This window comes from Microtus pennsylvanicus, chromosome 12 (assembly GCF_037038515.1).
Source record: "Microtus pennsylvanicus isolate mMicPen1 chromosome 12, mMicPen1.hap1, whole genome shotgun sequence".
Classification (NCBI taxonomy): domain Eukaryota; kingdom Metazoa; phylum Chordata; class Mammalia; order Rodentia; family Cricetidae; genus Microtus; species Microtus pennsylvanicus.
The window spans coordinates 416275-431795 of record NC_134590.1 but is presented as its reverse complement, the minus strand read 5'-3'; the positions used below and the strand labels follow the sequence as shown (position 1 = coordinate 431795).

The 15521-nt window shown below is 43.7% G+C and overlaps 2 protein-coding genes across 11 annotated transcripts in view; one reads left to right on the top strand and one right to left on the bottom strand.

Annotated features, from left to right (window-relative positions):
• Positions 1 to 3248, bottom strand: part of Gak (cyclin G associated kinase) — a 52031-nt gene extending 48783 nt beyond the window's left edge. For 4 of the 6 annotated variants that reach the window (XM_075943506.1, XM_075943507.1, XM_075943508.1 and 1 more), the window contains exon 1: positions 2994 to 3248. In XM_075943506.1, the coding sequence (XP_075799621.1) occupies positions 2994 to 3138 (145 nt within the window). In that variant the 5' untranslated portion in view covers positions 3139 to 3248. The remainder of the gene's footprint in view (positions 1 to 2993) is intronic. The other 2 variants (XM_075943511.1, XM_075943513.1) reach the window with 1 other exon arrangement.
• Positions 3249 to 3267: 19 nt separating this feature from the next.
• Positions 3268 to 15521, top strand: part of Tmem175 (transmembrane protein 175) — a 20712-nt gene continuing 8458 nt past the window's right edge. The window contains exons 1-6 of one of the 5 annotated variants that reach the window (XM_075943517.1): positions 3334 to 3535; positions 3654 to 3807; positions 11998 to 12021; positions 12411 to 12446; positions 13655 to 13826; positions 14001 to 14039. In XM_075943517.1, the coding sequence (XP_075799632.1) occupies positions 13683 to 13826; positions 14001 to 14039 (183 nt within the window). In that variant the 5' untranslated portion in view covers positions 3334 to 3535; positions 3654 to 3807; positions 11998 to 12021; positions 12411 to 12446; positions 13655 to 13682. Of the gene's footprint in view, positions 3536 to 3653; positions 3808 to 11997; positions 12022 to 12410; positions 12447 to 13569; positions 13944 to 14000; positions 14040 to 15521 lie in introns of those variants that run through there. The other 4 variants (XM_075943516.1, XM_075943518.1, XM_075943519.1 and 1 more) reach the window with 4 other exon arrangements.

The window sequence follows — 15521 nt, the reverse complement described above, 5'->3', positions numbered from 1 at the left end:
GAAAAAAAATCAGTGAAGACTTAGAACAAGTTCCAAAATGAATAGAAAGCTATCCAGCTTTATGGTTTTGCCTAACAACCTATTTCAAACTCAAGTATCAAATTGATAAAAAAAAAAAACTATGACAACAAAGCGTGGTGTATCATAAACTCCTCTGTGACAAAATCTGACATAAACTGATAGGTGTAATTTGCCTACAATGAGAATATTTATTCATTTACTTAGAGACATAGCAATATATTTGACTATAGAAATTTTTCTCAACCTGTCTGGGAACATCCCTTTCAGAACTCGAAGAATTGTGACGTTAAGAACCTTCATTATGCCAGGTAGTGGTGGCGCACGCCTTTAACCCCAGAACTCGGGAGGCAGATGTAGGCGGATCTCTGAGTTCGAGACCAGCCTGGTCTACAAGAGCTAGTTCAAGACAGCTAGGGCTGTTACACAGAGAAACCTTGTCTCAAAAAACCAAAACAATAAACAAACAAACAAAGCCCTTTCATTATTATATTCTTTTAGCTTGAATCCCAATGGCCCATGGTCTAAGGCTGCTGTTCAGAAAACTCATTTAAATAATCTATGTAAAATACTACAGATTTCTTACTGTCTCAATCAAGAAAAAAACTGAAAATAGCATATTAAGTTTAAAAGGAAGAAATCTATGGCTTACAATTGCCCTGATTATTTTTATTCCTGTCTGGGCCAGAGAGCAGAATGAGCTGCTAGGCACAGACAGTGGCTGCCCACACTTCCTGGTTTTTCATCTTGGGTTCTGTGTGGTCTGGGTAAGCTTCCTGCTTTACACAAACCTCCCTCTCCTGCCAATCAGGACCACCTCCCACCACAGACGGCCTCATGGCTCCTTGACCAGGTAAGTACAGGCCACAGCAATCTTCTGCCCTTCTACCTATCCTAGAATTCACATTGTTTACTGCCCCACCCCAAGCTGTCTCTTCTCTACCTCTCTCCCTTCTCAGTTTGTGGATGGAATCCAGGGCTTCACACATGTTAAGCAAGAGCTCTCCCTATCACTGAGCTATATCCCCAGCCCTTTTCACTTTTTTTGTTTGTTTGCTTGTTTTTTTTTTTTTTTTTTGAGACAGTGTTTGTCTGTAGATTTGGAGCCAGTCCTGGAACAAGCTCTGTAGACCAGGCTGGCCTCAAACCACAGAGACCTACCTGCCTCGACCTCCTGAATGGTGGGACTAAAGGTGTGTGGCGCCACCACCCAGCCCTTTTCAGTTTTTGAAACTAACTAGCCCAGGACAGCCTTGAGCTCTGTTTGTAGCTCAGGCAGACCCTGAAGTTGAAATTTTCCTGTTTCAGACTCCCAACATGCTAGGATTATAGGTCTATGTCATCAGTCCAGGGCTGAATTTCTTGAAAAATGAGGTAACTGCCAGGTATCTTCAGAATAACAAACCAATGGTATCATCTTTATCATTCCAACAGATGAAAGGGAACATTGCATACCATCATACCATTAGTGGAGGCATTAAATCCATCTCTGAAGGAAAAAGTGCCAGAGATCTTCCCACCAAATCACATCCAAATCTGTTTCTATCCACAGTGGAGAATATATGTGACAAAGCCACTGCCAAAGCATCCCGTCTGCTCTTCCACAGTAAAGAACATTAAACAAGTTCCCTGCTCCCACAAGGCACAAACGGCGTGGATAACTTCAACAGGATGATTCCCCAAACCTGAGAGCTACTTCAGACTGGGTCAGGCCAGTTTTCTCCCTGAAGCAATTTGGCAGAACATAACAATGTTTGGCAGGTAAATTTCACAGCTAGTGAGACCTGGCACACTCCAAGGTAATGATGGTGGGCGGGGGGAGGCACAGAAATGGCTCAGAAGTGAAGAGCATTGCTGTTCTTGCAGAGGAGAGGACAACGTTAGATTCCCAGCACCCACGCCGAGCTTAACAACTGTCTATCCAGTTCTAGGAGATCCAATGCCTTCTTCTGGCCTCAGCAGGCAATACATACAGATGTTGCCGAGATACAGGCAGGCGTCCACACACACTAATTTAAAGAAAAGGGGGGGGGGAATCACAGAAGAGAGAACAGGATTCCACACATACCAATTGCAGATCCTGTGTGAGGAACAGAGAGGATGTTCAGGAAGCTACAAACTAGACTGACTTCAAGACACATGACTACGGCATTGTCTACCAAGCACAGTTTTTAAAGGTTACACCTACTGGCTTTGCTTCCCGTAACTTATAAGACTTCAAGAGGTGAGGCAAACACTAAGGCTGTAAGAGAAAATGAGACTACAAAGCCCTATCTATCCTCTCCCTCACTGAGCAGGGGCGATTGCTATGGACTGTAGAGATCCCCAGAACTCAGCAGCACGAGCACTGCAATCTCGAGACAGTCTCCCTGACGCAAAAGCAACCCTGGATATAATACAAAGAATAATTAGCTTATGACCCCAAAGTGACTGGGCTCAACTCCTAACTCCACCTTTCAACCTTTTTAAACTTTTTTTTTTCAGCCCCAGTCACAGCCTTGGCCCCAGACAGAGGTGGTCCCTCCAGTTCCAGGCCTCCTTTACCGGACAACCACCTGCTAGCATGACCCTTGTACGAACTCTACCCTCCAGGAAGTGTTTAACCCAGACGCAGGCTACCCTTAGCAATCATCTCCAAAGGCCCTAACAGAAGCCCCTGTGGTCACCCTTCCCTGCCAGGCCCCACCCCGACCTGATTCACACCCCAGTCTCTCCACAGTGATGACCTGGTCCACATCCCAACAGTGACTATTCCCACTGATTCTGCCCACAGGACTCTCCGCGGCCCTGAGCTGACCTACACTGTATTAGTGATTCTGCCGGGCCCAGACTTGATTCATACCCTGGACACGATCTTTCTAGCTGCCCCTGCCCACAGTGGTGACCCTCGCGCGCCCTGACTTGAACCACACCCCAGCAGCGACCCTCCCTGGCTGCTCCAGCCTTCCGCGGCCTGGAGACGCCTTACACCTCACCTTCGGCTAGGACCCGCCGCACCCGCAGACGTAGCTCGCCCAGTTCCACCGTCTGCCCCACGAAGTCACTCTGGTCACGGCCGGCAGCTCCACCAAGAGAACCAGGACCTGCCAGGAAGTCCAGCGCAGACTGCAGCAGTGACATGGCGGCGGCCACTCAGTGGCAGCGGGAGCCAGGCTCCGGCTCCGCACTGCCGGGTCAGCAGCTGCGGGAGAACAACCCGGCCATCTTCCGCCCGCGCCGTGACGTAAACCGAGAGCAGGTTGCGTCGCTACGCCGCGGCCCCGCCCCGACGCAGCAGGCGGAGGGGCGCGTGGTCCGGCAGAGCTAGCAGGACGCGCAGGCGCAGAAGCTGCAGTCCCACGGGTGTCAGACTCCGGAGAGGAGCGGAGAGGGGCGGTCGCCTTCTGGCCCTAACCTCGCCCCGTTGCTTCCGCTGGCCGGAGTTACGACCGCTTTTGCCGGGTCCAGCCTCGGTGGCTGGGGCGTCACGGGACGTTGGGCGCGTGCTGCGGACCGTCCCAGAGCCTGACGCCTCAAGGTAGAAGGGAGGCCTGGAGCTTATCCTAGGGTCCCTTAATGCCCGGTTGAGGAGAGGACATGTCTATCAGACAAGCAGCCAGCCACAGACAAACATTCTTATGTTTTGGCCCACACAGGTTTGGGGGAGGACGAACTAATTGCTAGCCTTAAGACTGAAAAACGATAAGTTTAAAAGAAAAAAGGGCTTCACAACGTGCGTAGAAAACTCACCTGGCGGTACTGGACCCAGAATCCTGTGTGATGTCAACCATCTAGAGCTGTTCACTTCAGGTGAGACTCATGAGATTACCCTTACCTCTGGTTTCTGAAGCCACGTGAAGTTGCAGCCCCTGTGTAGATGATGTGTTTTGGAACTAAAATGTTGGCCCTCAGGCTCAAATCAACATCTTAGCCTTCCCAGGACTGTAGCTATTAAACTACGTGCTCTCTTAAAAGTCAAGCTGAAAAGAAAGATGATCGTTAGCCACAGTGAGGTAGGTGGAAGGTGAGGAAGCTCACACGTGGAGGAATAGAGAGCTGATGGAGTAGAGATGGTATCTGAAGGTTACTGAGGAGGTTTGTGGTGAACAGTAGGAGCTGAAAGGGCAGTGTGGTGTTGACATTGTTCTTAGATGGGAGACATGAACAGCCCAAGCCAATGGGAGTTAAGCCTTCCTAGTACAGCCGAGAAGGGTACTGTCCCTTAGAATAGTAAAACAACCAAGTCACATCCTGATATGGGATATTTAGTTTTGGCATAGAAAAGACTTAAGCCGGACGGTGGTGCACACCTTTCCCAGCACTCGGGAAGCAGAGGCAGGTGGATCTCTCTCTGTGAGTTCGAGGCCCCTCCTGGTCTACAAGAGCTAATTCCAGGACAGGCTCCAAAAGCTACAGAGAAACCCTGTCTCAAGAAACAAGACCACAAGAGGGAGAGAGGAGGAAATAGGGCTTGCAGTTGCAGATAACTTTATGCATTTATTGAAATGAAGTTGAAGGAATCTTGGTGGATTCAGATTTTACTAAATAGAAGTAAACGAAATCTGAAAGTGAGAAAAAAAATGGAAACCCAAGGCTTAAACAGTGTTCAGGAGACCTAAAACAGCCATTGTAAGAAACCTCATAAATAATTTGCAAGAATGGATAATGGAATTCAAGACTGTAAACTCTTGCTGGTATGACCTAGGACAAGTGGAAATCATGTAAATACTTTAGAAACCAGAGTCTTCTCAGACTAATTATTTCATAAATATACCTATATGGCTTTGTGGTAGATGCCATACTGACAGCATGTTAACATCTTATGGGCTTCTCTCCTGACTCACCTCATGTATGAACGCATACAAATCTAAAACTCTTACTCCACCAACACTTTCTCTTGTAGCAGATTTCGTAGTAAAGGTTATTGTCAAAGAGTAAGAGAATTATTTTATACTGATGAAGGAATGAAGTCATCAAAAGGATGTTTCAGGGGGTTTGAGAGTGGCTTGGTGGTATAGATTACTTACGCTTGCCGAGTGCCAAGGTTCAATTCTCACCACCTACATGGTGGTTCACAACCATTTGTAACTCCAGGTCTAGGGGATCCATTGCCCTCTTTAAACCTCAGTGTGTAAAGAACATTTACTAACCTCGAATACCTGGGCAATGAAACAAGCATGTTCTCTGACCACAGTGAATTAAGTTATCTAGAAATTAACTATGTGAAAAATGTTCTAAATATTTGGAAAGTGGATAGCTTACTTTTATGTGTCAAAGAATCAATCAAAAGTAGTATTTTTGAACTAGTTGAAAATGAAAATAAAGAATTTCAAAATTGTGGGATACTATTAAGTCATTAGTAGGAAATAGATCACATATTAGTGACTTTAGTGTTCATCTTTAAAAACTAGAAAAAATGAAGTGGTGGTGGTGCATGCCTTTAATCCCAGCACTCGGGAGGCAGAGGCAGGCAGATCTCTGTGAATTCGAGGCCAGCCTGGTCTACAGAGTGAGTTCCAGGACAGGCTCCAAAGCCACAGAGAAACCCTGTCTCGAAAAACCAAAAAAAAAAAAAGAAAGAAAGAAAGAAAAAAGAAATAGACAAATAATTCTATACCTATTAAAAACCATTCAACTTCTAAATTAAAATCTCTTAAAGATTTCAGACTTACATGGCTCTACTGAAAATCCACTAAGCATTTAAGAAAAATGATTTTAAAAATCTACATGAACTTATACAGAAAATTGAAGTATTTCTACAGCTCATTCCCAACATCATAACATTGGTATCCTAACTTGTCAAAGACATTACAAGAAAATAACAAACTAATATTTTTCATGAGCATAACATTTTTTTAAAAAAAATCTTTTTTTAAAAAAATGTATTAGATTAAAAAAAATACGAATCCAATTTTCTACTCCCTTCCCTCCTCCTATTTTCTCCACACACTCTCCCATCCCACCCCCATCCAATCTTCAGAAAGGGTAAGGCACATTGCTTTTTGGAAGGTTCAAGGCCCTCCCTACTATATCTAGGCTGAGCAAGGTATCATCCAAAGAGAACAGGTTCCCAAAAAGCCAGTACATGCAGTAGGGATAAATCCTGGTGCCTCTGCCAGTGCCCCTCAGTCTGCCCAGCCATGTAACTGTCACCCACACTCTGAGGGACTAGTTTGGTCCTGTGCTTGTTCCTTCCCAGTCTGTCTGGAGTTGGTGAGCTCCCATTAGCTCAGGTAAACTGTTTCAGTGGGTGAATACATCATTTTCTTGACCTCTTTGCTCATATTCTCATTCCTTCCACTTTTCAACTGAACTTTGGGAGCTCAGTCCAGTGCTTTGATGTGAGTCTCTGCCTCTGTTTCCATCAGTTGCTGGATGAAGGTTCTATGGTGATATTTAAGATAATCTTAAAAAATATGTTTTAGCAATTAAGTTTAACATGTAGGACTAACATCCTTAATCCAAAACACAAAACTTTTAATGAGTGCCAACATGATGCTTAAAGAGTTTCGGGCTTCTCATTTTGGAATTGGAATTGTTCAGTCAATAGAATGCTCATTTTCCAATTTTTTTTTGAAATATGAAATACTGTCTCTGTATATAAAGAATAATATATCACAACTGATTGAGGTTTATCTGTAGAATGTAAAGTTGACTTTATATTTAAATTTTGACCAGTGTGATTTGTGCTTACTAAAAAGTAAAGAGTAAAGCCAAATAGCCTGACATAGTGAGGCACACCTTTAATAACTGCACTTGAGAAGTGGAGCACAGAAGACTTTTAGGATAGTTGAAATATTTTGTCTAATGCCATAAAGATGGACATATGTCCTCACACATTTCTCATTGCACAACACAAAGAATAAACTATAATGTCAACTATGAACTTTTAATGATGTATCAATATTGTGTCAATTGTAACAAATAGGTCACCTTAATACAAGAAGTTAATGAGGAAATGAAATGTGAATTAGTATAAAAGAATCCTATATTTTGTACTCAACTTGCTTTAAAAGTCGCCGGGAAAAGCCAGGCATGGTGGCACAAACCTGTAATCTCAGCACTGAGGTGTCGAAAGCCGGGAGATTATCCTGGGCTGAGACCCTAGTGGAGGAATGAAGAGAACTCAAGACTGGAGGAAGAATTGAGAATTGCAGATTCATAAATGATAAAAGAACTAGCCAGGTGGTGGTGGCACCTGCCTTTAATCCCAGCACTTGGGAGGCAGAGGCAGGCGGATCTCTGTGAGTTCAAGGCCAGCCTGGTCTACAGAGCAAGTTCCAGTACAGGCTCCCTAACTACTGGGAAACACTGTCTCGAAAAACAAAACAAAGAAACAAAAAAATTTATAAAACATACAAGTGTTTTGCCTGCATACATGCATATATGTGCACTCCATGTGTTCCTGGTACCCTTGGAGATCAGAAGAGGGTGTATTAGGACTCCTGGGACTGGAGCTACAGAGCGTTGTAACCTAACATGCAGGTGCTGGGAATTGGACCTGTGTCTTCTGCAAGAGCAACACGTGCTCTTAACTGCTGAGCCAACTCGTCAGTACCAGTTGTTTTCTTAGTAATGTGGTAAAGTATGCATGAAAAAAAAATTTTTTTAGATAAGCCTTGCTGTGTAACTTAGGCTGTCCTCAAATTTGAACCCTTACCTCTAACCCCTTAATAATGAGATTATAAGCATGGGTTCCTACACACATGTGCACACCACACACCATTGTGTGTGTGTGTGTGTGGCATAAGCATATGCATTTGTGTACACTAGAAGTCAACACTGGATTTCTTTCTTTCCTTTTTTTTAAAGGTTTATTTATTTTTTAGATTTATTTATTATGTATACAACATTCTGCCTCCATGTATGCCTGCAGGTCAGAAGAGAACACCAGATCTTATTACAGATGGCTGTGAGCCACCAAGTGGTTGCTGGGAATTGAACTCAGGTCCTCTGGAAGAGCTGCCAGTGCTCTTAACCCCTGAGCCATCTCTCCAGCCCAACACTGGATTTCTTATATCATTCTCCGTCTTTGTTTGTTTGTATGTATGTGTGTATGTTTGTTTATATGTGTGTGTGTGTATGTATGTGTGCGTGTTTGTTTAGGCACAGTGCTTCTCACTGAACCTGGAGCTTATCACTTTGCTGTACTGGCTGACCAGTGACCCCACCAGGACCCTCCAGTTTCTGCTTTTCAGTGCTGGGATTACAGAAGTGTGCTCCCACACCTGGTGTCTTATATGGATGCTGAGGATCTGAACCCAGATCCTCATGCATGCATAGCAAGCACTTAAATCACTTAGCCACCTTACCTTCCTGTTTAGTCATTTATAAGTGCATAGTTTAGTGGTACTAAACACATTCACATTCTTGAACAGCTGTCATCATTATCCACTTACAGAACATTTCATCTTGTAAAACTGAAATTTTATTCTCATTTAAACTCTACTCCATTGTCCCGATCTCTGGCCCTGTTGTGTCTCTGTCTCTCTGTCTCTCTGTCTCTCTGTCTCTCTCTCTCTCTGTGTGTGTGTGTATTGATATTTATTGAGCTCTACATTTTTCTCTGCTCCCCTCCCTACCTCTCCCCTCCCCCCTTCAACCCTCCTCCAGTGTCCCCATGCTCCCAGTTTACTCAGGAGATCTTGTCTTTTCCTACTTTATACTTCCCATGTAGATTAGATCTATGTAAGACTCTCTTAGTGTCCGCATTGTTGTCTAAGTTCTCTGGGATTGTGGTTTGTAGGCTGGCTTTCTTTGCTTTATGTTTAAAAACCACTTATGAGTGAGTACATTTGATACTTGTCTTTCTGTGTCTGGGTTACCTCACTCAAAATAATGTTTTCTAGCTTTATCCATTTTCCTGCAAAATTCAAGCTGTCGTTATTTTTTTCTGCTGTGTAGTACTCCATTGTGTAAATGTACCACATTTTCCTTATCCATTCTTTGATCAAGGGGCATTTAGTTTGTTTTCAGGTTCTGGCTATGACAAACAAAGCTACTATGAACATAGTTGAGCACATGTCCTTGTGGCACGATTGAGCATTCTTTGGATATATACCCACAAGTGGTATTACTGGGACTTGAGGAAGGTTGTTTCCTAATTTTCTGAGAAATCACCACACTGACATCCAAAGGGGCTGTACCAGCTTACATTCCCACCAGCAATGCAGAAGTGTTCCCTTTTCCCCACAACCTCTCCAACATAAGTTGTCATCAGTGCTTTTGATCTTGGCCATTCTTACAGGTGTAAGATGGAATCTTAGAATTGTTTTGATTTGCATTTCTCTGATGACTAAGGATGTTGGGCATTTCCTTAAGTGTCTTTCGGCCATTTTAGATTCCTCTGTTGAGAGTTCTCTGTTTAGGCCCGCACTCCATTTTTTATTAGATTATATGTTCTTTTGGTGTCCAATTTCTTGAGTTCTTTGTATATTTGGAGATCAGACTTCTGTCTGATGTGGGGTCAGTGAAGATCTTTTCCCATTCTGTAGGCTGCCATTTTGTCTTGTTGACCATATCCTTTACTTTACAGAAGCTTCTCAGTTTCAGGAGGTCCCCTTTATTAATTGTTTCTCTCAGTCTGTGTGTTGCTGGGGTTCTATTTAGGAAGTGGTTTCCTGTGCCAATGCGTTCAAGTGTACTTCCCACTTTCTTGTCTATGAGGTTCCATGTGGTTGGTTTTATGTTGAGGTCTTTGATCCATTTGGACTTGAGTTTTGTCCATGGTGATAGATATGGGTCTATTTTCATTTTTCTACATGTTGATATCCAGTTATGCCAGTACCACTTGTTGAATATGCTTCCTTTTTTCCATTTGATATTTTTTGCTTCTTTATTAAAGATCAGGTGTTTGAAGATGTGTGGATTGATATCCAGGTCTTCTATTTGGTTCTATTGGTCCTCCTGCCTATTCTTACGCCAATACCAGGTTGCTCCTCAACTGAACCTGTCTAGCTGCTCTTATTATTGGGTTATAAAGAGTCTTTATATTCTTTAGTTGCTAGATCCTTATCAGATAAGACTTACAAATAATGTTTCATATTTTATAGATTGTCTTTTATTTTCTTAATCTTACCCTTTTGAGTCACACAAGGTATTAATGTTGATGAAGCTAACTTTAGCATTTTTTTATTTGCTATTTAATTATTTATTTATTTTACTTTTTAAAAATAGGGTCCCTCTACATAGCCCAGGCTATCCTGGAACTCACTATATGAAACAAGCTGGCCTCTAACTTGCCTGTATGTTGCCTCCCATGGGACCAAAGGTGTAGGCCACCATGCTAACATTGTTGCTTATGCTTTTTAATTCTGTCTTTAGAAATCTTTGCCTGCAGCAATTTCCCCAAAACTTTCTTCTAAAAGTTTCATGGTTTTGTCTGTTAAATTCAAATCTTTGCTCCGTTTAAATTCATTTTGTTGGGGTTCTTTGGCATATGGACATTCAGTTGTCCCTATACTATTCGTTGAAAAGAACATTCTTTTCCCTATTAAATAATCTCTGCTCCCTTGTTGAGAATAAAAAATCAGTTAACCTTAGATGTTTGAATTTATTTCTGAACTTTACATCTCTGTGCCAGCACTAGGAAAACATGAGTCTTTCTCTGCCTGTCAGTGAAGCTGACAGTTCACAGTGAAAGTATGACAGCAGTAAAAAGACGTGTGTTGTGACGTTCTCAGGAACATGGTGAATCTCAGGTGGCAGAAGCCATACTAAAAAGGTCCCTTAGTGTGTGCCTCATGAACAAGGCATTCTGGAAATGGCAAAGTATCAGTAATAGCAGAAACACCAGTGTCTATCATCAACATCAGCCGAGTTTAAGGTCTAGGCATGGAAAGCTTAGAAGGGCTAGCTGAGGATGGAGCACCCTTCAGTCTTTATTTTATGAGTATGGATGTTTTGCCTGAATGTATGTCTGTGTGCCATATGCTTGCAGGGTTACAGAGGGTTGTGAACTGCCATGTGGGTGCTGGGTTATGGAGCCATGGTCCTCTGAAAGAATAGTGCTTTCTCTCCAGTCCTCCTTCAGTCTTTGTGGTTGGGGTAACACAGCTGTGTGTATTCCTCAGTCTTTGTGGTTGGGGTAACACAGCTGTGTGTATTCCTCAGTCTTTGTGGTTGGGGTAACACAGCTGTGTGTATTCCTCAGTCTTTGTGGTTGGGGTAACACAACTGCGTGTATTCCTCAGTCTTTGTGGTTGGGGTAACACAACTGCGTGTATTCCTCAGTCTTTGTGGTTGGGGTAACACAGCTGTGTGTATTCCTCAGTCTTTGTGGTTGGGGTAACACAACTGCGTGTATTCCTCAGTCTTTGTGGTTGGGGTAACACAACTGTATGTATTCCTCAGTCTTTATGGTTGGGGTAACACAACTGTGTGTATTCCTCAGTCTTTGTGGTTGGGGTAACACAACTGTATGTATTCCTCAGTCTTTGTGGTTGGGGTAACACAACTGTATGTATTCCTCAGTCTTTGTGGTTGGGGTAACACAACTATATGTATTCCTCAGTCTTTATGGTTGGGGTAACACAACTGTGTGTATTCCTCAGCAGCTCAAGAGACCTGCACAGCAAAGGCATGGTTTTGACAGCATAATCTAAAGCAGTGATTCTCAGCCTGTGGATTGTGACCCCTTGGTGGTTGTTGAACAATCCTTTTGCAGGGATCACCTAAGACCATCAGAAAACACATATATTTACATTACTATTCATAATAATAGCAAAATTACAGTTATGAAATAGCAATGCAAATAATTTTATGGTCAGAGGGTCACCATAATATGAGGAACTATATTAAAGGGTCATAGCATTAGAAAGGTTGAGAACCACCAATCCAAAGAGTGAGCCTTAAGTGACCGTAAACCAGGGATACAACAAAAAGCCATGTTGGTACTCCTGCCTGCCTTTGCCATCCAGGCACCACCTGCTTATCCTGGAGCTAATAAATCTGTTTCTGTCTGTGTTTTTGTCTTACATATTGCCATTTATCATGAACAAGGAAGATGACAGAACTTGTCTTTTGGTAACTGCTTTTTTTTTCCTTCGTAGCATTGTGTTTGAATTTTACCTCTGGATTCTTGTGTAGGGTCCTCACAACATTAATGGCTTAATAATAAGTCATATTTTTTTTCCTTTTCTTGTTGTAACAAACCTTGCTTCAGTGTAGACTCCAGTTGTGTCCCCTCAAATTCAGCTGTTTCCCTGTAAGGGTGTTGTTTGCACTTTTAGAGTTGTTACTAATTGCCAGTTCAGATATGGCCCCTGTTTCTCCCTAACATAGCCAAGTGTCCTCCTCATATCCTAGCTAGCTCTTGACTAAGTGTCTTTACTATTCTAATCGGTACCACATTGCTTTTAGTTGTGTTTCCTTGATTACTAGTAAAGTTGAATTTTGTTTTCTTTCTTTTGCAGTGCTGGGGACAGAACCCAGGACATCATACATGTAAGGTAGGCTATCTCCCACTGAGCGGTACTCAGCATGAATGCTTTATATATACTTGTTTGCATCTTGCTTATTTCCTATCTGAAAATTGATAGTTGTCTTTGTTATCCCTTTGTTTTTTCTGTATCATCTTGTAAAGGCTTGTGCTTGATTGCTAGAGCAGCATGCCACATCACCCCCTTGCCTCTGATTTTGTAGTGCCTGATGTTAGATCAACAGCATCCTCTTCAGAGTAAACCCAGTCATCCTTTATGTTAACCTTGTTTCAGTACTAAAGGGCTTAGGCTTGTGACCACCCTTCAAGTATTCTGGCTCCTACTTTCCCATCCTCCCGGGGAGTACCACTACCTTTCAGTCTCTTCTCCCCTAACTCTGCCGCCTGAGGCTGTCCTTCCTATGTCTTAGTAAATGTGCCCAAAGCAGGGTACATTTATGTTGTTGGGCTAGTGGGCTTGCCCTTCTAGATCCAATTATTAACTTTCCTCTTATTGTCTCAGAACCTGCCCTCCCAGAAACACTTCTGTACCCTGCTTGGGCAGACATATTCCACCTTACTCCTGGTCACAGCTTCATCGTTCTGATCAACCTTGCCACGCTCCTATTCTCTCTCCCATGATTGCAAGTGGGGACTTGGAAAATACTTCCCAGTGACCCATTCTTCCATATCCTATAACTGCTGAGTGGTTCTCAGAGTTTCTATCACTGGGTCTGGTGTGGATACAGATGGATTCCAAGTCTGTACATTAGCCCTTTGCTCCTGGAGCACAAATACCTCTCTTTCTTAGAGAACATTTCAGCTGGCATTGTTTCTGAACAGCTTAAAAACATCCCAGAGCCGGTGAGCTAAGGCCATAACCGCCCGCAGGGACATTATCTTTAGCCAGAAGATGTGCTGAAGCCTGACAAAGCGGCTTGTAGTGGAAACTTGGGGTCAGATTTCAGGCCTTCCGTGGTCCCATAGTTTGCTGAGCATCTACCCTGTATCGTCAATGCTTTCCCAGAGACAGACAGTGTATCATCCCAGTCACAGAGCTTACTGATGAGTCTGATGCTGATACTCTTTGCCTGTGGCTGGGAATCTGAAGGGGCTACCTTGTGAAGTGTCTCTTTCTTTGTCTCAATACCTAGCCCTTGTTTCTACATTGAAATGGCTGAAGTCCGCAGGGTTGGCCACCTGGGACATCCCACTGATAAGAGCTACACTTCTTCCCAGGCTGCTGTGACAACTCGGTGGCCTCACCATGTCCAGGCCTCAGACCCAGGAGCAGGCAGTGGATTTCGAGGGAGACTCATCCCTACACAGGAGAGACGAGGAGGGGCCCCAGAGCTCCCACCGCATGCTGGGCTTCAGTGATGCTCTGCTCTCCATCATTGCCACTGTCATGGTCAGTGCTGGGCCCACCTCAAATCCACCCCTGGTTCCTGCAGCAGCCTCAGATACCCACACCTTTCATGAAGTTGGGGCTGTTCAGCAATAGTCAAGAGCTCACATACCTCTGCCTGTGAGTACCCACAGCCCAAGAAGCATCTCTTCGTTATTTTTGTCTTTGTTCCTTTAGATCCTGCCTGTGACCCACACAGAGATCTCACCAGAACAGGTAACAGGAGCAGACTGGTTTGTACAGTGGGCCAATAAGAAAACCCAACCTGGACTTGGGGAGCCAACCCCCCAATCTGCAGGCAGCAGAGCCCAAGGCAGGGTATTTATTGAGAGGGCAAGACACCTGTGTTTCTTCCTGGGAGGATACGTACTTAGAGTTAGGGCTTAAGCACAGGCTCCTTCCTGCAGTGGAGACTTCTTCTAACCAGGTGGGCAGTTAGTTATAACATGTCTGCCCCACCAAACTAGCCTGTGGGGGTAGCAAAGAGCTTTTTAAAAAGCATTTCCATTTATAGCCAACTTTATGGGAATTTTAATTTTTTTTCCGGAGTCAACAACATGCAGCTCTTCAGTGAACTTTGAGACTTGGATAGCACTGAGGTGTATTCCTTGGTTTCATCCTTGTGACTGGCATGGCACCATACAAGCCTCAAGAGGCAGGTTGCAGCACTACCTCACAGTCCCACAACAATGAGGTGTGATTCTAGCTATACCTGCAAGCCGAGCTAGATCTTTGGGGAGGGCCCAGAACTACTGAGGTTTTTCTTTTGAACTGTGGTTACAACACTAGTGTAGCATCAGACCGCACTTGGACTGTGCTTAACACTGTTCTGAGAAAACGCCTGCTAGTGGGTGGTCTACATAGCCAGCTCCAGGCCAGTCAGGACACACAGTGAGAACCCATCTCCAAAAAACCTAAATAAAATTAAAAAGCATAGTGACAGATACAGCTTAGTGGTAGAGTATTTGCCTAGCCTGCATGAATGAGGTGTTAGTTTTAATTCCTGGTACTGAAATTTTAAAATTTCATTTGTTTTTTGTTACTGTTTTTTGAGACAGGGTTTCTCTGTGTAGCCTTGGCTGTCCTGAAACTTGCTCTGTAGACCAGGCTGGCCTCAAACTCCTAGAGATCCATTTGCTTTTGCCTCTGAGTACAGGGATTAAAGGCTGCACCACCCCCACCTGAAAATGTATTACTGCGAGAGTATAATGTGCATGGGATAGTGCAGGCACACATATCCCACAGCATGTGTGTAGAGATCCGAAGATACTTAGCTGACTTTTCTTTTGGTTTGATAGAGTTTTGGTTTTTTTTTTTGTTGTTGTTGTTGTTGTTTTGACAAATTGTCTCTGTGTAACGGTTCTGGTTGTATTGGAACTTGCTTTGCAGACCAGGCTGACCTCAAACTTACAGAGAAGATCCGTCTGCCTCTGCACCCTGAGTGCTAAAATTAAAGGTATGTGGCACTATGCCTGGCTTCTGCCCAATTTTTTAAAAAGAAGACTTAACTTATAGGCCGGGTGGCAAATTGCCTATGATCAATATCTGCTCTGGAGGTTGAGACAAAAAGGTTTCCAAGTTCAATGCCAGCATAGGCAACTTAGACCCTGTCTCAGAATAAAAAGTAAGAGGCCAGGTGTGGGAGTGTGCACCTTTAATCCCTAGCACTTGGGAGGCGGAGACAGATGGATTTCTGTG